We start from the raw sequence: 20,272 nt of genomic DNA, 5'->3' as shown, positions 1-20,272 counted from the left end.
CACAAAGATGTAATATGAAGGCAGATGGTCGGCCCTCGTGCCATTTTTAGCTGTTAAGCTCCCCGTTTGCGTCGTGACTCGAGCTAGTTTTTTTTTACTTTCAAGATCTGTCTCAAGGATTTTTTGAGCTTGAGAAAGGGCACCTTCTTTTCTGTTCAAATGTAAACGTGGTTCGAAACATTTCCGCCGTCTTCATGTTCACCAACAGCAAAATATTTAGTATGCATTAGTTTTGTATCATTTTTTTTATTTTATTAAAGTCAATAAAATCAATCAAAAATTGTCTAAATTTGTTTTTGCAATGTAATAATCTGTGGCAATTCTCAATATTTTTGTTTGTAGCAAATTACTAACGAAATTGTAAGGTGGCAACAATATTAATTCCCGCCCTTCGAATTTCTCATATTGTGTCGTTTTTGTAGACGTGCAGACACTCGGCCATCCTTTTCCGGTCTCACACACGGAACGCCAAGTAGGTGTGCTTTTGTAGGTTGTTTATCCTATTTTATATTTTCAATCCTTGAAAATTTGTGTAAATTGTCGTGACTATCCCACTCTACTATTTATTCTAATTGCGATTTTTTCTTTCGCTTCGTTGCAGGCTAAACCATAGAAGCCGAAATGTCTGACGCCGGACAGTAAGTATTCCTAACCTCTTAGTCATAAACATTGTACACCATCGTGATAGTTCTCTATCTCTTGAGCAAATTGGAATATTGGCCACATTTGCTGCATTAAGTGGCTTCAGTTACGTCCTTCCTCTTAAGGCTCGCACCATTTTATACCGGTCTCGTAGTCAAATATATCTCAGTTTATTTACAGTGAACTCTCCACTCTTTCCTGCTCGTACATCTCCGTGTTCCACCACACATGACTCTTAATTCGTGGTGTTTTTTACAGGGATGATGTTCCCTCTGCGGCACCCGTTGCCGGAGGACCCATGGATGTCAACACAGCTCTCCAAGAAGTCCTGAAAAACTCCCTCATCCATGACGGTCTGGCCCATGGTCTTCATGAGGCTGCCAAAGCTCTGGACAAGTATGTGTCGCACTTGTATTTCCTATATGACAATTGAACATATTGCTACAGGCACTTCCTACTAGTTTTCTCAGTCCAATTTTGGAAGATTGTGTGTATCTCCAGCATTAATGCTCAGTTTGTTCTTACACTTCTATCATGTTGAATTTTGAATGTGCTGAAGTTGGATGTTCTAGTGCATTTAGTGTTTCGTTCTCTCATTGCTGTAGACAACCTATTTCCTGTGATAAAGCCTATCTTGGGCTCCCTCTTCTGAGACAAACCTGTGACATTGAAATAATGCAGGAACTTAAGACTCAGAAAATGTTAAAAGAATTGTTCATGTAGAGCTCTAATTTTGGCACCTGCCTCTTAATAATTGCATCCAATGATTAAGCCCTGTACGGGCTCCCTCTTCTGAGATGAACCCGTTACATATAACTAGTGTGGAAATCATAACACTGAGGAAGCAGTTGTAAAGTGAGCAGATTAACGTTCTTGTTATCAGCAGCTTTTGGATGTTGGAAGGTAGGCTTACGTAACACTTCCTATGATTATGCCCTTTGTGGGCTCCCTCTTCTGAGATGAACCCGTTACAAAAATCTTGTGTGGATAATTTCTCAATGAGGAATGTGTTGTCAGCCCTAGCAGTTCATGTGTTATTTGTACAGTGGTATCTTTCTGTATTCAAATTGTCTCTTTTCTAATAATTTCAAGCGTTGTGGAATTCCTCTTCTGAAATTGAAGTAGCTCATTAAATGATAAAAATTTAATGCTGAGGCATTTTTGACAGGTCATAGGAAACTAGTTGTCATGGTGAATAGCTGCTACAAGCTGGGCTCTGTCATGCTTCCTATGATTTTGCCCTTTGTGGGCTCCCTCTTCTGAGATGAACCCGTTACAAAAATCTTGTGTGGAAAATTTCTTTATGAGGAACATGTTGGATTAGCCCCAGTAGTTAATGTGCAATGAAGTTAATGTTTTCCTTTACTCAATCTGTCAATGCTCCAACAATGATCATGCCCTTCATGGGCTCCCTCTTGTGAGTTTAAATTTTTACATTAAAATGGTGTGGGAATTTAATAATGAAGCAGATACTGGTTATATGTTCTAGAATAGCTGCTGCAAGGTGGGTTTTTCTTGGTGCTTCCTATGATTATGCCCATTGTGGGCTCCCTCTTCCGAGATGAACCCGTTACAAAAATCTTGTGTGGAAAATATCTCAATGAGGAACACTTTTGGATCAGCCCAGCACAGCTTGTTCATTAGTTTAATGGTATCAAACTCTTCTGATTGTCAATGAACTTCCAATGATTATGCCCTCACGGGCTCCCTCTTCTGAAATGAACCCGTTACATATTACATCATGTGGAATTTTGAAACTGAGGGAGTGAACTGGCAGCACTCAAGTCATCCGCGCATGTTATGTATTTTACTCATGCCAACCAAATTCTGACTTTCAGGCGACAGGCTCTTCTGTGCCTTCTTGCTGACAACTGCGACCAGCCTGCCTACAAGAAGTTAGTTGAGGCTCTGTGCAATGAGCACCAGATTCCCATCATTAAAGTAGAAGACAACAAGAAGCTTGGAGAGTGGGCTGGTCTCTGCAAGATTGACAACACAGGCAAGCCCAGGAAAATTGTTGGGTGCTCCTGCGTTGTAGTTAAGGTATTTAATATTTCGTTAGAATTTCTTTATTAGTGAGTTAAATAGCATAACTACATTTTCCTTTTGTTTTGCAGGATTACGGTGAAGAGTCTGCTGCTCTTGATGTTGTTAAGGAATATGTTGGTGCTCTTGCGTCAGCGTAATTGCTTACCTTTGTATAATAAAAAATTTTAAAAATTAAAAAAAATAATAAAATGCATAGTTTTTTTCCAATACACACCTTTTTCACTTATTTTCACATCGATATGAGATTATGCGGACTATGAGTATAAGGGCTCTTGCCCCTGTGCTCATCAACATTTATATAACTTTTGTAACTGATGGTGCACATTTTCAATAATTATTACGTTTCGGCTGAGTCAATCAATTTCTAATCTATTTTTCGTAGGTAGGGCAACTTAATGACACTTGAAATTAAATGCAGAAGCAGAAACTAAGGTGAAAGTATCGTCTGCTGTTCCCTGTTGCCTCTTGACAGCATGGCGTGGCTGGTGCCTCAAAATCAAAACAAAGAAGAAGAACGGGAAGAATGCCTTGCGGCATAATTACGCGCTATCGCTCATCCTGTCAAGTGTGCTGACACGTTCGAACTACGGCACTGTTTACGTGGAATGTTTGATAATTGACACTGTCTGTTTCGTATTCATTACTGACGGGACTTGCCATGCTGAAAGCAATTATTTTAATTGGAGGGCCCTTGAAGGGTAGGTTTGACTTGTTAACTTCGATAGGTTATGTATCTTAGCCGTCTTGCAATGTAAACATTGATTATCAAAATACTTTTACCTTTTTTACCACGGAATTTGAAGCAATGAATGTCAAAGTCAAATTTTAGATTGTGTGGGTTCTATTGTTAATTTTGTCATTCTCTGTCATGTCATAGTTTGTTTTTTTCCCCTTAAAAATGCACACATTATGTTTGCTACTTTAAAAGTTTAGAAGTTGTCATTTGTTTACCTATCATCAAATTGGTAATGCTCTGCAATTTCCTTACTGCTGCAATTATTTTTTTGTCCTCCAGGCACTCGCTTCCGACCACTTTCTCTCGACATACCTAAGCCCCTTTTCCCCGTTGCTGGTCTGCCTATGATTCAGCACCATGTCGAAGCTTGTGCTCGTGTTCCCAATCTTAAAGAAATCCTTATAATTGGCTACTATGCTGCTTCTGAACTTCAGCAATTCATCGCTGATATGGTGCAGGAGTATAAAGTGAACATTCGGTAATCACACAAAACTGTAATTCTTATGCTACTTCAAAAATTTAAAATGTGTAACTAAATGTGCCACTTATGTCCCTAGGTATCTACAAGAATTTACTGCTTTAGGTACTGCAGGTGGAATGTACCATTTCAGGGACCAAATTTGTAGTGGGAATCCTGATGCGTTTTTTGTATTAAATGGTGATGTTTGTGCTGATCTTCCATTACAAGAATTGTTGTCATTCCATCAACTGAAAAATGCTTTGGTAATATAATGTTTGCTCTCTTAATTTTCTTATAAAGGCATAACATTTGGTAATTGTCAATTTTCTTGGGTAAGGTTTCTGTAATGGCAACTGAGGCTACCAGGCAGCAATCTCTTTTATACGGTTGCATGGTCAGAGATGAGGGAACATCAGAGGTGCTGCACTATGTTGAAAAGCCTTCCACTTTTGTCTCAACGCTCATCAGCTGTGGTGTTTATGTGTTTAGCACAGAAATATTCCAAACCATGTCCACAGTTTTCAATAACAAGCAATCAGATTACTACAGGTAATTTGCAGACTAGAAACTACCAGCTGTCGGTTTGCCATGTCTATTTATGGAGTTATGGTTTAACAGCCCTTAATTCTACTCTATTACATGCAGTGACAACACCCACAATACAAAGGAATCAAGCTGTATGCAACTGGAGCAAGAAGTTATAATGCCTCTTGCAGGCACTGGAAAGTTCTTTGCCATGCCTACTAGTAGGTGGTGGTCTCAGCTAAAGTCAGCTGGATCTGCCATTTATGCTAACCGCCATTATTTACATCTTTATCAGTCAAAATCTTCTCAACGGTATGGCATTGCCTCTAAAAACGTTGTTTATAAAAATATTGTTTTACAATGTTTTAATTATCTATTTCCTTAGTTTGGCTAAAAGTAGGTCTAAAGATAATCCTGATGACACAGGCTGCAACATCATTGGTGATGTGCATTTACACCCCTCTGCATCTGTGCACCCGACTGCTACTGTAAGTTAGGCTCTTGTGTAAACTTTATCAATTGATAATTGAATCCTAGTTATTTACTTGTTTTTGTCGAACCTTTTTGTAGTTGGGCCCTAATGTAAGTGTAGGGGCGGGTGCTATCATTGGTCCTGGAGTTAGAATCAAGGAATCAATAATTCTCTCTGGTGCAAGCATTGCAGATCACAGTCTAGTGCTGCACAGCATTGTTGGTATGTATAAGTTACTCCCTTTTCTTGACATTTTTATGAACTTACTGTTTCAAAAAATTTCAAAACACCAAATGCTATGGATTAATAATATTTATCCTGTATCAATTATAGGAAGGGCAACTCAAGTTGGGAAATGGAGTCGTGTGGAGGGAACTCCATGTGACCCTAATCCTAATAAACCTTTTGCGAAAATGGATAATCCTCCACTCTTCAATCAAGATGGTCGCCTCAATCCATCTATAACTATTCTTGGTATGAAAATTCAAAGTTTTTAATGTTTACTACAATTTTATGATTTCTAATGTTCTACCTTCAATTTTCTAATTTACATCCTTAGGTTGTAGTGTCACTGTACCTTCTGAAGTGATTCTATTGAACTCAATTGTGCTACCCTACAAGGAACTGACCCGAAGTTTTAAAAACGAAATTATCCTTTGAAGTTTTCTCTTCAATCAAATGTAATGAAATCAAGTGCCAGAAACATAAATTAATTAAATGTATATTTTTCTGAGTTGTATGCCAAATTAAATTGTTCATCATTAGATTTTTTTTTTCATTTGTCAATCTTACCATTTTATCATTAGAGTAGTGGAACATGCCAAATGCAAAAAAACACTCAGCTTCTTTTAAAAAAGAATTACATTTACTGATCGGCACAGATATTCAACTATATACATACATTTAAAACCTGATTGAAAAAAGATTTTCAGAATTAATGTGAGTTTAAGAAGTTGTTAAGTTGCGAGGTTTTGTATCTTCATAACATGGATGAAGAAAGATGCCATTCTTCTTCTGAGGGTTGTAGAATTCGTGGCCCTGGAACAAAATTAGTTTAGCTTCATGTGTTGCAGAAAGTATTCTGATAGGTGAAATGAAATCATTACCACATCAGAAACTGGGCTTACCTTGTGCCAGTCATAGCTGAGAGCATATGCAAATATTTGGCCATTATGATTGAAGCAACAGCGAGTGATTGGTTGGTCAAATTGCTCTGATGATTTTAATTTAGTTCTGGCATCTTTATCCCAAAAGTTGTAAGTTCCATCACTGCCACAAGTGGCAACTGTGTTGTGCAATGGATGGAAGGCAATATCATTGACCTGGAAATAGAAAGACTGCCTAGAAGACATCTCAAGTCATTCATTATGTTCACAATCAAATTTAATGTACTCACAGCATAAATCTCCTGATATTGGTTGTTAGGACCATTAATTCTTTGACATTTGAAAGTGAAATTATCTTTAGGACCTTGTGCGTTGATGTATTGAATGGCCACTCTGCCTTCTACACTTCCCACAGCATACCCTGACAGATCAAATTCAATGCAGGTCTTATACCATTCACAGAACAAGATAACTTCACAATGGAGAAAGTCTATCTACCTGTTGGTGAGCTCTTTTTATCTCTCATTATTGCAACACAACGATGCTGATGCTTTAAGTTTGTTTCAGCCCGCCTGAACTCTTGGGGCTTTCCCTCTAATTGATAAATAATTAGTTGTTTCCCTGCTGTTATGACTACTGCCATTGGGTAATCCTGCAGGAATAACAAATCACATTTGTACGATGAAGGAAATTAAATGACGGAGGGGAATAGTCAATAAGTAATGCAAAGACCAACCACAGCTGCACCATAGCATCTCTCTGGAAGAGTGATGGTCATTATAGGATTTGCACTACGCATATCCCAGAACTTGAGCGTCTTATCCCAGGAGCCTGTCATTAGGCATGTGTAATTAGGACTCTTAATCCAGTGACATGTTTTTATAGGGGCATCATGCTGAGCAACTTGAACAGTCTGGTTACTAGCTAGGTCCCAGCACTTGACCTGCTTATCGCATGAGGCCATCATCACCTTGGTTCCATCCTGCAGCACAACACAACATGTTTGAGCTCAAAAGAATATCAGGGAGAAACTTGGATAAGCTTACATGACATTTGTACCTACATCTGTCCAGCAGACATCCAAAACAGGTCCATCACAGTTTTGCATTGATTTAGGAACAGTTTTTCCAGTTTGTTCCACCTCCCAGCAGCGTACCTTGAGGGATTGATCATATTCAGTCAAGAGAAAAACACACTCACATTGGATGAAATGGGAAGCAAAGGAATTGACAAGTAGAACTCACATAGTTGTCCCAACTTCCTGCAACTAGGAAATTCTGCTGTAAAGCAGCAGGGCTGAACTCTAAAGAAGAAATCGAATCTTCAGGTGGTGACACCACCTCAAAATCTTTCACAACATTGGTGGCAGCTTGAGTGCGGGTAGCTCCAAATGAAGTATTAGCCCCAAGAGCTGTCTGTTGGAACATTTTTCCTGTTTTCTAGGTAAACGTCAAAAGCTGAGGAGAAATTGTAAAATTAGAAAACCTATGCTACAGAAGTCACAAATTTCAAAGCAACCTCAAGGATTGCACTGAGACTAAATATGACAATAGGAGTAAAATTCCAAGCACAATATAAAATTACGTACATTCATGAGAAAAAAGTATGCACTGGAACAGTGTGGGTACTTCTATACCTATTTTAAACGATATGATGAAGATCTGACCAAAACAAACAAAGTTGGATCACTGAGGTTATGAGCCTCTTGCACTGGAGTGGTACTTCACTCAACTAAGTGAACGAAAATAATTCTTGCAAGGGACAAAAAAATCTAACTATTACGGAGTAAAATTGTGAGGTATAAATATATCTTTATCCATTTAACAAAGCTGAATGGAAAATATAGACAAAGACCATGTGTACCAACGCAGTGAGGTTAGTAGTTGGGTTGGTAGTTTTGCTTCTGTATCAGTGTCACCAACATCAGGTGGTCTTAAATTTTGTTGAGCGGGAATTTCAAATTGGCAACCGCCAGAAGTGTAGGGGCCACTTGAAAGGGGTGTCATATGTACATTTGTTTCATTTTGGAGCTCTTGAAGTTTTTCTTTTCCATCACTGAAAGCATGCAAATTATACTGGATGATTGCAAAAATATTTGTAAATAAATTAACTTACAAAAATCCAGTCAAAATTGTAATTCATTTCAAAATATAAAACACATTTACATTTATAAGAATGATGATAAGGTCTGATTTAAAACCAAACACTACATCATAAAATAAACTAGGAACTTGATTTACTGCGTGGTTTCATATCTTCAAAGCAGGGAAGTAAAAATATGCTGTTCTTCTTTTGAGGATTATAGTGCTCATGACCCTGTAAAAGATACACAACACTTTGCTTAAGTGCAAAATTTTCAATGGAAACAAGTAAAGTACTAGATAGAGAACAACCAGCTTCACCTTAGACCAATCATAACTGAGAGCATATGCAAATATCTGCCCATTGTGATTGAAGCAGCAACGGGTGATGGACTGATCTTTCTGTTCAGAAGATCCCAATTTAATACGGGAATCCTTGTCCCAAAAGCTATATGTCCCATCACTTCCAACTGTTGCCACAGTGTTATGCACAGGGTGGAATGCAATGTCATTAACCTGGGGAAAGACCAAACAAATGGTTACCTGAATTTAATAGCAACACAATTTGTATTAACAAAAGAATCAACTAACAGCATAAATTTCTTGGTAAGTATTGTTGGCACAGTTTACTCTGTGACATTTGAATGTGAAGTTGTCAGATGGTTGTGTTGGATGAACATACTGCACAGCAACTCTGCCCTCAACACTGCCAACAGCATACCCTATTAAATCAAAATAAGTTAAAATCCTGGTTACGTATTTCAAAAGATGTGACTCATGTAGTTGCATTTCACTAACCTGTTGGTGAATTTTTTTTGTCTCTCATAATTGCAACACATCGGTGTTGGTACTTGAGATTTGTTTCTCCCCGAGTAAATTCTTGGGGTTTGCCTTCTAGCTGGTAGACAATTAAATGTCTTCCTGCTGTAATAACCACTGCCATGGGATAATCCTGCAAATAATGTACTATTATGTTAAGGTTAATTTTAAGGGGGCTTTCATCTCCCAAAATGCATTTTTAGTAGATTTGTGAATAAAATTAGTTATTGATACACTGTAGGTGAAGAGATGCAACCTGAGGGTATATTTCTCAACACAAGGGATGGCTTATAACATTAATAATACCAGAATGCTGTGAACTTTACTTAAAAGAGGTCCCAAGTGTGTACTTCTATTTTTATAGGATATCTTATTTTGAAGTTAACGCGCACAATTTCTCCAGAGAAGTTGGTGATAAAAAAACTGGTAGATAGCTTGTTTTTTCCAGTTCATCAAAGACTACAGATTGACATGGGGGTTTTAATGAAAAATACAAATTATCCTGTATTTAGTGCAAAAGAAAAATATTTACAAAGCTATTTCTTGTGTCTATTTTTCAAAATTCAGTAAATCCCTGTGTCAATCTGTAGTCCTTGATGAAATGAAACAAGCTATCAACCAGTTTTCTATCACCAACTTTTCCAGGGAAATCCTGCATGTTTACTTTAAAATTAAATATCCCATAGAAATAGAAGGACACAATTGGGACCTATTTTAAGTAAAGTTCATGGCATTCTGATATTATTAATGTGTTAAGCCATCTTTTGTGTTGAGAAATATACCCTCAGGTTCCATCTCGACACCTACAGTGGCTCAGAAACTAATTTTAATGACAAATCAACCAAAACTGCTTTTTAGGAAATAAAAGCCCCATAAGAATACCCACTTATGAGTATGAAACATAGTGTGAAGTTTCACTTACAACCGCAGCACCATAGCATCTCTCAGGTAGATTAATTGTCATTATAGGATTTGCACTACGCATATCCCAGAATTTGAGAGTCTTGTCCCATGAGCCTGTCATAAGGCAGGAGTAAGTCGGACTCTTTATCCAATGACATGTCTTTACTGGAGCATCATGTTGAGCAACTTGGATGGTTTGATTACTAGCTAGGTCCCAACATTTCACTTGCTTATCGCATGATGCCATCATGACTTTGGTTCCATCCTGTGAAAAAGTTATAATGTTTATGAACAATCTGTTAATTACAATTTAGCAAATAATACTGCTTGGAAGTCTGTCTTTAGATTTTTTAGATGACAGAACTTACATCGGTCCAGCACACATCTAATACAGGTCCATCCATATTTTGCATAGATTTGGGAACTGTATTTCCAGTCTGTTCCACCTCCCAACACCGTACCTTTCAAAATATGAAATCACATTCAAAATGGTAATATATCTGCTTAATAAAAACACAGCATCGGCAGGATGCCTGATAAGAGATCTAAGTTCTTTACATTATTGTCCCAGCTACCCGCAACAAGGAAATTTTGTTGAAGGGCAGCTGGACTGAAGGCCATAGAAGAAATGGAGTCTTCAGGAGGTGACACCACTTCTATGTCTTTGGAACTGGTAGATGTACGAGCTCCTCCAAACGGCGTGCTGGTCCCAAGAGCACTTTGTTGAAACATTTCTGGTAAGGTGCAAGACACTGAAAGCAAACCAGCAATTGTTGGAAGTGTGACAGCATTATCAACCAAAACTTGGTGTGCATACCCGATGTTAGATTTAGAACTAGTTGAAGTTAGGATGTAATGATACAATCACCGTTATTTTTTTATTTTTTTTTAAATTATCACGAAGATGAGGTTTATACACTTCAAGATTCATTACAATTAAACCAAATCTAAATTACCTTGTGCGGCGTTTAAGGGTTTAAAGTCCGGAAAGAAGTTGACAAGCTGGGTCAACAATTACAATTTTTTTATTAAAACCAACAGGTTTTTATCCATTTAAAAGGCTGCCATGCCAAGGACAAACACAAAGGTATTGTCTCTAAAAACACTGTCAATATTTCATTCATTCGCTGCTACCCAAACATAACCTACGGTCAAGTAAACAGCGCCGCCGGAATCACTTTAACCAACCACAGGGGAAAGACATTTATGAGATTTTTTTGTTTCTATCGGCTCTACATCGCAAATTACTGTGCACTTCGGTGTAAACAGTGTTTTTCGATAAAATAATGTGGGCGCCTCTATCTGTTGGATGCAGTATTGTTTTCAACATTGACCCGTTCCAGCGAGATTTTTATTTTTACGTTGGTGCGTTGTAGTTTGTTACCCACCATTTCAAATTGGGCGGGAAGGTATCGAATACTACCCGGTGCTTTCCGCATTCGTCAGAAGTTTCTCCTTACGAATACCAACAATATTCCCCAAGTTTAGTCTCATGTCAGCTGGTGCGTGACTTCTTTAACCTTGCTTCATCTTTTTCGGTTCATTTTGAATGTTTTGAGAGCGAGAGCCATGCTACAGCAGTATTGCGTGACTGTACACAGACTCATTGGTAGTAGAATGAAAAAGATTGCTTTCGGTTACGAAAAGAGGGCTCAGTTGTAAGTTTGGCATTTTCCCTGTTCAAACATGTTTCTTAAAATGGAAAAACGAACCAATCGTTTAAAGTATTGGCCCAACACTGGCTTCATAAAATGACTCATAAGCTCGTTCTTATAGCCAACACGCTGAAGAGGAAGGTGTAGAAATTGATTTTAAACGAGCCAATGAGAGAGACCCTTACAAACGGGGTGTGGCCGTAGCTTGCGACTGGTTGGCCGGCTTGCTGCACAGTGCCGCACTGTATTGATCGGCCACGTCAGGTTTGTCCGTTACAGAAAGTTCGTTGGGCTCCGCTTGCGGACTGGTCCATCTTAGAAACCGGTGTCGGTCTGTGAGCTTCAGGAGGCACTTGCGAGGCAGCATCCCTCTCGGAGGCAGTTTTATTTTGTACTTTGACTGAGTTAGAGAAGTTTTATCCACAAAAATGAGGGAGATCGTGCACATTCAAGCTGGACAGTGCGGAAACCAGATTGGAGCCAAGGTAAGGAAGAGTTCTGGAATGTATGGGGAACATTTGAGCGCCCAGGTGTGGCCTAGCGCCCCGCCCGTTTTTGGCTTGGGTCTGGCCGAGCAAGGTAGTGGGCCGGTCTTAGGGCTTGTTGCTTGGCGTCTTTCTTTGTTCGCCTTCGGTCATGTTGCTTGGCCAGTGGTTCATTATTTTCTATCCTCTTGCAGTTCTGGGAAATCATTTCTGACGAACATGGCATCGACCCCACTGGTGCTTATCATGGCGACTCCGACCTGCAGCTCGACCGCATCAACGTGTACTACAATGAGGCCTCAGGTAAGGAGGGTGCTTATTTGCCCGCACTATGGTTCACCGTTGGGATTTCACTTTGCCTGTTCACTTCATTTTGGGTGGCGAATTTGTGAGCTCCGAGGCCACGCCTTGGCTGGGGGCCAACGGCCGGCCGGCCGGCCATAGGCCTTTGTGCCTCCGTGCTGGTCTCAGTGGATGAAATTCTCAAACTTGTTTTATTTTGTCTGTGGGAAAGAAATTCAGTCCAAAGGGTTGGAAGTTGTTTGGCTATGTTCTTTGTTTTTAGACTGGGTTTTTATTCTCAATTTTTTTCTGAACTAAATTATTTTGAACTATTAATTAGCTTTTTGAACATCTTGGAAATTTCTCAGTGTTTGGTTCAGGGCATGTCATTGAACGGTTTGTAGCTCAAGCCACATTTGTTTTGACTCCTGTGCTCCAATATGAGTGGGTGGGATGGATGAGTCATAACTGGGTGTGGTGGGCATGTGTCACTCTGACAGTCATAACACCAGGCTGGGACTAAAGTTCCACACTGTATTATCTCATTTCTTAACTTATTCTGGGTTTATTTTCAGGTGGCAAATATGTGCCCCGTGCAATCCTTGTTGACTTGGAGCCTGGTACCATGGATTCCGTGAGGTCAGGACCTTTTGGGCAGATCTTCAGACCAGACAACTTTGTATTCGGACAGAGCGGTGCTGGCAACAACTGGGCCAAGGGTCACTACACTGAGGGTGCTGAATTAGTCGATGCCGTTTTGGATGTTGTTAGGAAAGAGGCTGAAGGTTGTGATTGTCTTCAGGTAATGATTGATTCACTCTTTACTTGACTATCCTTATTCAATAGCTATTCTTTTGTCTAACTTTTGTTTTTTTTCCATTCTAGGGCTTCCAACTTACTCATTCCCTGGGAGGTGGTACTGGCTCCGGTATGGGTACCCTTCTTATCTCCAAGATCCGTGAAGAGTATCCCGACAGAATTATGAACACATACTCAGTCGTCCCCTCACCAAAGGTTTCCGACACTGTTGTTGAACCTTACAATGCCACCCTTTCAGTCCACCAGCTCGTAGAAAACACCGATGAAACCTACTGTATTGATAATGAAGCTCTTTATGACATCTGCTTTAGGACCTTGAAGCTTAGCACCCCAACATACGGTGACCTTAACCATCTTGTATCTCTTACCATGTCTGGAGTCACCACTTGCCTTAGGTTCCCTGGTCAGCTTAACGCTGATCTCCGCAAGCTTGCTGTCAACATGGTTCCATTCCCCCGTCTCCACTTCTTCATGCCTGGATTCGCTCCTCTGACTGCTCGTGGAAGCCAACAGTACCGTGCCCTGACTGTTCCTGAGCTGACCCAGCAGATGTTTGATGCCAAGAACATGATGGCTGCTTGCGATCCCCGTCATGGTAGATACCTCACTGTCGCTGCCATCTTCAGAGGCCGCATGTCAATGAAGGAGGTTGATGAGCAGATGCTCAACATCCAAAACAAGAACAGCAGCTACTTCGTCGAATGGATCCCCAACAATGTGAAGACTGCTGTCTGTGACATTCCTCCTCGTGGTCTCAAGATGTCTGCCACCTTCATTGGTAACTCAACAGCCATCCAAGAGTTGTTCAAGCGTATCTCTGAGCAGTTCACTGCTATGTTCAGAAGGAAGGCCTTCTTGCATTGGTACACTGGTGAGGGCATGGACGAGATGGAATTCACTGAAGCTGAGTCCAACATGAACGATTTGGTCTCTGAATACCAGCAGTACCAGGAAGCCACTGCTGACGAAGATGCAGAGTTCGACGAGGACCAGGAGGAGGTTGAGCAGGACTAAACTTACTGTTCGTGCTATCATCCATCTCTGCCTTATGCTCTGCCTCTGACATCAATATTTGATGACTTAGCCACAGCATATTTCAGTGTTTTACTACAGACAAACCTTTGCTGAATTTTTCTATTGTTTGCAAAGATGTAACTAGGGTTTGCTGCAGTCCCTTGCTCTCATGTCTGGTTCGTTCTAGTCGTGACTAAAAGATCTGTTTTGGCATGCATTTGAAACCCAGTTATTTATACAAGCCTGTTTTGTACCTGCTGATCCGACGTGTACCTGCATCCATTAAAGCCCGGTTTAATTTACTTCACTTGTTATTCTTTTTCCAGTTCAAACATTATCCATCATGCTGCACTGATCATATTTACTTCCCAAATATAACAATTACACATGTTATCGAGCCAAATACTGGGCGGGATAGGGTTTTTTTTTTTTTTTGTCTTTATGCTACAGTTCATCTGAAAACGAAAAGCATAGCTTAACACATGAATGCTGTGGAGGGGCGTGTCACGTCACGAAGCGCCTCAGTTTGCCCTTTGATTAGAGACTTTCCAAAGACGCCATCGCAGTATCGGCTGGAGGGGCTGACTGTAATGACACGGCACGGGCGCCTTTATCCAGCCTGTCTTTGTTCCGGGCCGCTGGATGTGGAAGAGTGCAGAAGGGAAGGGTGAGGCAAAGCGACTGAGTCTCAAGTGGGGTAGGGAGAGGGCGGGGCGGGACAACCCGCGACAGTCGTTGGCAGAGGGGGTAGACTTGGGCCATTACGCTGACCTGTTGGGTCTAGAGGGGGACGAGCCCGCACCGCGCACGGGGAAAAGCATGCGTGACGCTTCGTGGTGTGCGAACTCGCTTCGTAGAGTGCGTTTGCAATGCATTGGAAGCGAGTTGTATCACTACTCTGCCGTTCCAGAGGGATCGCGATGGAGTCACCTTTTATTGTGCCTCATGCACGCTCATTCAATGCGTTTGGCGCGGGGGTAGTGTAATCTGTCAAGAGAGTGCAGCAGATGACATGACAAGTGTCGATCTTGTCTTTGCAGTATAGCTACTGTCAGGCCCTGTCGTCGGTTCTGGCCCTCCCTACCCGCGCGTCAAGGGCGGGAGGTGACATCTGCTTTAGGACCTTGAAGCTTAGCACCCCAACATACGGTGACCTTAACCATCTTGTATCTCTTACCGTTTCCTGGACGCGTCGCGTCCCTTGGCCGCCGGTGGTATGAAGCCTGCCCTAGCCCTGCCGCCCCTCCACAGGGGTCGTGCCCAAAGGGCCCAAAGCAGCCCTCCAGCCCGCCCTGCCCGCCCACGCCTGCTCCTTGTCGCCCGTACGCGTCACGGTGCGCGCCTTACGAGGAAGGGCCGTGCAGTGCAGAAGCCGTGTAGGTAGGCACCCCGCAGAGCGCCCCTGCAGTCCCCCCTCCCCTGGTCCCTCCCTGTTGCGTGCGACGCACCCGGTCAATACTGAACCGACTGAACCCCTGGCTCTCACATCGCGAGGTGGCCGGGCCGGGCCGCCTCATCCCTGTTCCCCCTCCCCGCTTTTCATTTTACCCCATTTACGACATTAACCCGAGGCCCGCGCCATGCGCGCCGCGGTCTCCGCGTGGATACGCCCCCTACCCCCTTTTCCCGCTACAGTTCTTCTCGCGCCGCCAGCGATCCATCTAGTGCTATCAGGGGCCGGGCCGTAATGGCCAGGTGATTCTTATTATACTGACGACGAGCCTTCAGTATCGAGTCTCTGGCTGTCACGGCCGAGTGACGTACGGCGGGCTGCAGGGGTGGTCCCGTGCAGGGGCGTAGTAGGGGTCGTCCGGGAGGGGGGCGGTTAGAGCGCAGTTATGCCTGTTTACAACGGCTTTGTAGATAGAATTGCCTACCTTTCAGGTGGCTATATCTATAGTCGCAGGCCACTGAGCAATTGGGTGCCGATTCACTGTAACAATTTCGCCCTTCTTGCTGGAGCTGGGCCGGGGGAAAGGGGGGGGGGGTGCCCTATCGCTTCAGAATTTATGGGCCGCCTGAAAGGTGTATAGGCAACTTGTAGTACAACCCCTTGTACCGTGTGTGTCAGGGCTATGACACAGCAGTGTTGCGGGTTTGCATACCCTGGAGCGTATACTGCCGCGTCGTAGACCTGACCCCTGGTGTACTGCTACTACATGGAACGTGTCATTATTGTTCACTTTCCGAATAGCGAATAAAGCAAATAAAGGTTCTTTATAAAGCACAGGAAATGCACGGGTCAGGTGCAGGATCTGTGTATTAACTGCAGCGCAGTGCGTAGGCAACCGATCAAGTTGCCTCGTATTCTCACGGACACCTGGTAGCTAAACACGTGATAACTAATCCTTAGCTATGAAGCTAAATCTTTAGCTAAGTCGCGAAAAATTAGCCATGCGACTAACACTGTGACTGAAGCTAAAAAATTAGCTATGCATCTAAACATAGCTAAATTGTTATCTTTGCGTCTAAATAATTAGTCGTCTTGTTTTTTAGGTATTGGTTTAGGCCATTGCTCCACAGTTTTCGTGCAATCACTCAACAGGATGCTGTGGGTCCTCCGGTCCTCCGTCCCGTCGCGGCTCGGCAACAATGCTACCGCGGAGGGAGGGACCGGCCGGAGGGACGCTACTTGATAGACACCAGCAGCAGGAGCAGCGCCGGCCAACGATACAAGAGCGGCTGGAGCTGGAGAGTCGCATTGTCGCAACGCTTTAACTGCTATAATTGGACCGTGGACGCCCACACATCGCCGGGCCGGCACGACCCAAACGGCTGCGTGCGAAGGGCGCGGCTGGGCCGGCCCGGGCCAACCGCACTGCCGCGGACGCGGCCACGGCGCGTGACGTCAGTCGAACGGCAGCCCTCTGGGTTGTAAACTTTGTGGAAGGGGTTCGCGGGGTCACTGCGTTCTTTCCCCTTTGATTACTATCTTGCCCACCGGGAGCTTACAGTGCGCTGGTATACTTTCTTCAAGCAGCATGACTTTTTTGTGACTTGATGCGCCCTTGTAGCCAGCGGCTCCAGTTGCGGCTAGTGCGTGTGTGTAGGGGTCATCCAGAAAGTACGTGCGTCATTCGCCGCTCGGAACCTGCCAAGTGTGTTTATAACCTCCCCAAGCACTCCTAGCGCCTGGTGGGTAGGCATCGCCCTGCCTGCAGTGCATCCGTGTAGTGCGGGCTGGCCTACGTTGAGTTTCGCAGGCGCCTGGCTCCTGTAATTTGGTGAATGAATCTGAGAGAAGTGGACGTACTTTCTAGACTACACCTTAGAGCATGAAAGGTAACACATTTTCGGCGCATTTAACGCGGATGCGCCGAAAATGTGTTGCCTCCTAAATGTGCATTCAATGCGGTATAACGCGCATTCAATAAGTACAATGGGCGCTACTGGGAGGTCTGCCTCTGGCGTTTGTTGCTTATTTCGGGGTTCTTATCCACATCGTTTCCGTCTCATTTCCATCCCGCTGCTTTACTTTTCGACCCCATTCTAGCAGTGAAGGGGATGGGGGCTGCGCGGCGCGGACGGCGCGCACTGCAATGCGACCTGACACTCCGCTACCACGGCCACTTTGATGTCATGTTGTTGTGTTAATTCCATATGGCACGGGGGTGGCACCCCCTACCCCGTCGATACAGAGTAAAAATAAAGTGGAGGATTGTGGGTGGTGGGAGGGTGGACCATCCCGATTGCTCCTTGGGTGGCCTAGGACCCCCGACACGACGTTCTGTATCTGCAGTCACACAACTGTGTGCAACCTGCACAGGCGGCTGAGGTGAGAGCCGATTGTGTTCGGGGACATGAGGCTCTGTACGCCCACATGGGCCACCCTGCTGTATTAAAGGCCCGCTCCTCTTGTGACACGATGTTTACCCATAGCCCAGCCCCCACCCCCACGGTGAGAAACTCCCTGCTTTTGCACCACGGTGGGACAGGGGTTGAAGGCCAGTCTAGCCCGGGCCTTATAGTATGCAAACACCGGGTCATCGCGGTCCGTTTTTATTAGTTTAATAAATTGAAGGCGGGGTACGCGCACGTCTTCGGGGACTTAGAGGGTGACGCGAGCGCAGGGCCCATACTCGCCCCTGCCTTGCCGAAGTTCGGACAGAGAGCTTAGGAGTCAGGGCTTCCCTCATTACTGCCCTTTGGTGACACAAGCCGCCCCCGCACGCGTGCGGGAGGTAGGTGGGCGGAGAGTTGCCACACTGCTAATATATGTTTTTGTAAAAAAAATTCTATCAATTCTGACCAGCCGCCATCTGTACCTCTTAAAAAATATACTATACAGACCAAAAACAAAACAAAAAACAACAACATCGAATTGTGTCCAATATGAACAGATTTTGTCCACGTGCGGGAAATTTAACGGTTTTGGAGGATAAAGCGGTAGGGCAACCAGTAAAATAAAACTAGAATATCTGTTATTTGATGATGGCAACTTTATTTTACAGAGTGCACCTTTCCTTACTTGACACTTTACACTACCTCCCGGGTCTTTCAAACAACGTTCGAGTCGTACAGGCAGCCCAATACGCTCCGACCTTATTCAAGGGACATACTCGCTAGAAATCAGGTTGGGTCCGTGGCGGGAAATTTTGAGGTCCAGCCACATGGTCCCGTGAATCTCCCCACAGAGTGATTACGGAAACAAAAATCTGCTGAATTAAGTATTGGCAAATGTGTCATGAATATAGGTGCTATACGGAAAAAATATCCCGCTCCACATTTCGCCGCAAATGCGCTTTCTTATCACATAAACAACAGGCCTTATTTGAAAACAGGACAATGGTAGACCAAAGGATAACATTTTTAATGATATACTAAAATTGGGGCTATTCGGCATTAGAGCAATACAGCAGAGCCGAAGATTTATAATTTTTAAAAAAGTTACATATATAATACGGGACACCCTTTCTCGTAACAGGTGTCAACAACACATTATTGGAGTTCACTTCGCCCAGCAAGGTGGCACGAGCATGGGCTGGGTGTGTCAACACGCTACAGGGGATCTGAAATCCCTCACGTGCCACGAGGAATGCGGTGGGAAGGGGAGGAAGATAACAGCGGCAAGTCACGCCGTTCCCCTTCCCCTTCGACTTGACAAACCCAAGCTCGCAAATGATTGGCTTGTCGATGTAATAACTTTAAATAGAATCTAAAACTAAGCCTGCACTAAGTAAAACAAAAGTCAAAGATCGCCAGGTCAGCGTTTTTGGTGTGTTTTTTCGTATTATTTCATGAAAATGCAGAGAACTCAAGAAAAATCGCCTTTCCAAACCAGTTGAACTTGGATTTGGCATTAGTTCAAAGGGTTCCCAGTCACCACACTGGACTGCGGATCCTGAAGAATCGCCGGAATGTCTTCGCCCTCTTTCCTAGAAGCAAAATAAAATAGTCAGATTTATATAAAGAGGAGGGGGGGGTGGCAGAAAGTGTGAATGTAATTGAAAATGCGTGCGTATGTATTCACCTCCGAGCGCATCTGAAGAGATTCGTGACACCGGTGTAGCGGCAGACCACCTGGGAGTCCTCATCCACGACAAAGGGAAGTCCGGAGAAGTCTGAACAGTAAAAGACATCACCTACATAAATCCCCGTGGAGATGACTTCAGTGTAGTGTACCGCGGTATCAGAAGAGTAGACAGGTCCAGCAGCTCACCGTCTAGCAGTTGGTACTCGGCGAGGGCGGCCCCCGCGGCCCCGGTCGCCCCCGCCGCCCCCTGCGCGGCTGCCCCGCTCCCGCTCCGCTTGCCGTACCGCCCGTTGGCGTAGAAGCGACGCTGCAGCCGGTCGTCGGGGCCAAGCGGCGCAGCGTCCGGGTCCGTCCTCCCGTATCTGGAGCCGCTCTGGAAGCCGACCTGCTGGCCGTGCGGCCCGGCTGGGGAACAGGGAGGTTTTTTAGCATACAACCATAACCATCGCTTTCGGGCTCTCAGAAAAATAGAAATCTCTTTGTTGGAACCAAGTCTGGAATGACGGTACACCGTGCACTCACCGAACTCTTGCCGCTTGCCATATCTGTTGGCGTAGAACTGCTCTGAGTAGCGTCTCATTTCCATCCCGCTGCTTTACTTTTCGACCCCATTCTAGCAGTGAAGGGGATGGGGGCTGCGCGGCGCGGACGCCGCGACTGCAATGCGACCTGACACTCCGCTACCACGGCCACTTTGATGTCATGTTGTTGTGTTAATTCCATATGGCACGGGGGTGGCACCCCCTACCCC

At 43.8% G+C, this 20,272-nt stretch overlaps 6 protein-coding genes across 12 annotated transcripts in view; 3 read left to right on the top strand and 3 right to left on the bottom strand.

Annotated features, from left to right (window-relative positions):
• Positions 1 to 359: 359 nt before the first annotated feature.
• Positions 360 to 2,900, top strand: LOC113208694 (40S ribosomal protein S12). 4 transcript variants are annotated; one of them, XM_026425808.2, is made up of 5 exons: positions 360 to 472; positions 602 to 638; positions 901 to 1,038; positions 2,481 to 2,685; positions 2,760 to 2,900. In XM_026425808.2, the coding sequence occupies exons 2-5, from the start codon at positions 622 to 624 to the stop codon at positions 2,826 to 2,828; spliced, it is 429 nt and encodes a 142-aa protein (XP_026281593.1). In that variant the 5' UTR covers positions 360 to 472; positions 602 to 621; the 3' UTR covers positions 2,829 to 2,900. The 4 variants fall into 4 exon arrangements, with proteins under 4 accessions (XP_026281593.1, XP_026281594.1, XP_026281595.1 ...); XM_026425809.2 differs by having other exon boundaries at positions 385 to 486; XM_026425810.2 differs by having other exon boundaries at positions 389 to 490.
• A 291-nt stretch (positions 2,901 to 3,191) lies between these two features.
• Positions 3,192 to 5,648, top strand: LOC113208690 (mannose-1-phosphate guanyltransferase alpha-A). Of its 2 annotated transcripts, none has more exons than XM_026425803.2 (9): positions 3,192 to 3,389; positions 3,707 to 3,905; positions 3,985 to 4,150; positions 4,225 to 4,436; positions 4,533 to 4,724; positions 4,798 to 4,900; positions 4,983 to 5,106; positions 5,218 to 5,358; positions 5,444 to 5,648. In XM_026425803.2, the coding sequence occupies exons 1-9, from the start codon at positions 3,350 to 3,352 to the stop codon at positions 5,542 to 5,544; spliced, it is 1,278 nt and encodes a 425-aa protein (XP_026281588.1). In that variant the 5' UTR covers positions 3,192 to 3,349; the 3' UTR covers positions 5,545 to 5,648. The 2 variants fall into 2 exon arrangements, with proteins under 2 accessions (XP_026281588.1, XP_026281589.1); XM_026425804.2 differs by lacking the exon at positions 3,192 to 3,389 and adding an exon at positions 3,412 to 3,525.
• A 79-nt stretch (positions 5,649 to 5,727) lies between these two features.
• On the bottom strand, positions 5,728 to 7,901 carry LOC113208691 (protein Rae1). 2 transcript variants are annotated; one of them, XM_026425805.2, is made up of 8 exons: positions 7,579 to 7,901; positions 7,235 to 7,447; positions 7,054 to 7,146; positions 6,727 to 6,972; positions 6,489 to 6,642; positions 6,281 to 6,411; positions 6,012 to 6,206; positions 5,728 to 5,922 (listed from the first exon to the last, which is right to left on the bottom strand). In XM_026425805.2, the coding sequence occupies exons 2-8, from the start codon at positions 7,415 to 7,417 to the stop codon at positions 5,830 to 5,832; spliced, it is 1,095 nt and encodes a 364-aa protein (XP_026281590.1). In that variant the 5' UTR covers positions 7,418 to 7,447; positions 7,579 to 7,901; the 3' UTR covers positions 5,728 to 5,829. The 2 variants fall into 2 exon arrangements, with proteins under 2 accessions (XP_026281590.1, XP_052120650.1); XM_052264690.1 differs by having other exon boundaries at positions 7,627 to 7,901.
• A 209-nt stretch (positions 7,902 to 8,110) lies between these two features.
• LOC113208692 (protein Rae1-like) lies at positions 8,111 to 11,322 on the bottom strand. Of its 2 annotated transcripts, none has more exons than XM_026425807.2 (8): positions 11,182 to 11,322; positions 10,352 to 10,545; positions 10,162 to 10,254; positions 9,813 to 10,058; positions 8,870 to 9,023; positions 8,663 to 8,793; positions 8,393 to 8,587; positions 8,111 to 8,306 (listed from the first exon to the last, which is right to left on the bottom strand). In XM_026425807.2, the coding sequence occupies exons 2-8, from the start codon at positions 10,523 to 10,525 to the stop codon at positions 8,214 to 8,216; spliced, it is 1,086 nt and encodes a 361-aa protein (XP_026281592.1). In that variant the 5' UTR covers positions 10,526 to 10,545; positions 11,182 to 11,322; the 3' UTR covers positions 8,111 to 8,213. The 2 variants fall into 2 exon arrangements, with proteins under 2 accessions (XP_026281592.1, XP_026281591.1); XM_026425806.2 differs by lacking the exon at positions 11,182 to 11,322 and adding an exon at positions 10,750 to 11,097.
• A 303-nt stretch (positions 11,323 to 11,625) lies between these two features.
• Positions 11,626 to 14,350, top strand: LOC113208689 (tubulin beta-1 chain). Its single transcript, XM_026425802.2, has 4 exons — positions 11,626 to 11,933; positions 12,128 to 12,236; positions 12,791 to 13,017; positions 13,101 to 14,350. Exons 1-4 carry the CDS (start codon positions 11,877 to 11,879, stop codon positions 14,046 to 14,048), a joined length of 1,341 nt encoding a protein of 446 aa, XP_026281587.1. The 5' UTR covers positions 11,626 to 11,876; the 3' UTR covers positions 14,049 to 14,350.
• A 4,115-nt stretch (positions 14,351 to 18,465) lies between these two features.
• The window catches only part of LOC113208670 (uncharacterized), a gene marked incomplete in the record, with an annotated part of 9,074 nt that continues 7,267 nt past the window's right edge, over positions 18,466 to 20,272 (bottom strand). Inside the window, 4 exon segments of the mRNA XM_052264665.1 lie at positions 18,466 to 19,423; positions 19,519 to 19,609; positions 19,708 to 19,926; positions 20,044 to 20,093. Of these exon segments, the coding sequence (XP_052120625.1) occupies positions 19,348 to 19,423; positions 19,519 to 19,609; positions 19,708 to 19,926; positions 20,044 to 20,093 (436 nt within the window).

The sequence above is a fragment of the Frankliniella occidentalis genome, unplaced genomic scaffold, assembly GCF_000697945.3.
Source record: "Frankliniella occidentalis isolate FOCC.00 unplaced genomic scaffold, Focc_3.1 Scaffold20, whole genome shotgun sequence".
NCBI classification, from domain to species: domain Eukaryota; kingdom Metazoa; phylum Arthropoda; class Insecta; order Thysanoptera; family Thripidae; genus Frankliniella; species Frankliniella occidentalis.
This window is presented reverse-complemented; position numbering and strand designations above follow the sequence as displayed.

Coding starts and splice junctions, on each gene's coding strand:
- LOC113208694 (XM_026425808.2), top strand. Junction 1,039..2,480: donor GCTGCCAAAGCTCTGGACAA/GTATGTGTCGCA, acceptor TCTGACTTTCAG/GCGACAGGCTCTTCTGTGCC. Junction 2,686..2,759: donor GCTCCTGCGTTGTAGTTAAG/GTATTTAATATT, acceptor TTTGTTTTGCAG/GATTACGGTGAAGAGTCTGC.
- LOC113208690 (XM_026425803.2), top strand. CDS start 3,350: ATGCTGAAAGCAATTATTTTAATTGGAGGGCCCTTGAAGG. Junction 4,437..4,532: donor AAGCAATCAGATTACTACAG/GTAATTTGCAGA, acceptor TATTACATGCAG/TGACAACACCCACAATACAA. Junction 4,725..4,797: donor CAGTCAAAATCTTCTCAACG/GTATGGCATTGC, acceptor CTATTTCCTTAG/TTTGGCTAAAAGTAGGTCTA.
- LOC113208691 (XM_026425805.2), bottom strand. CDS start 7,417: ATGTTCCAACAGACAGCTCTTGGGGCTAATACTTCATTTGGAGCTACC. Junction 7,147..7,234: donor CAGGAAGTTGGGACAACTAT/GTGAGTTCTACT, acceptor CAATCCCTCAAG/GTACGCTGCTGGGAGGTGGA. Junction 5,923..6,011: donor TCAGCTATGACTGGCACAAG/GTAAGCCCAGTT, acceptor ATTTTGTTCCAG/GGCCACGAATTCTACAACCC.
- LOC113208692 (XM_026425807.2), bottom strand. CDS start 10,525: ATGTTTCAACAAAGTGCTCTTGGGACCAGCACGCCGTTTGGAGGAGCT. Junction 8,794..8,869: donor CAAAAAAAATTCACCAACAG/GTTAGTGAAATG, acceptor TTGATTTAATAG/GGTATGCTGTTGGCAGTGTT. Junction 8,588..8,662: donor CTTACCAAGAAATTTATGCT/GTTAGTTGATTC, acceptor GTCTTTCCCCAG/GTTAATGACATTGCATTCCA.
- LOC113208689 (XM_026425802.2), top strand. CDS start 11,877: ATGAGGGAGATCGTGCACATTCAAGCTGGACAGTGCGGAAACCAGATT. Junction 11,934..12,127: donor GAAACCAGATTGGAGCCAAG/GTAAGGAAGAGT, acceptor ATCCTCTTGCAG/TTCTGGGAAATCATTTCTGA. Junction 13,018..13,100: donor AAGGTTGTGATTGTCTTCAG/GTAATGATTGAT, acceptor TTTCCATTCTAG/GGCTTCCAACTTACTCATTC.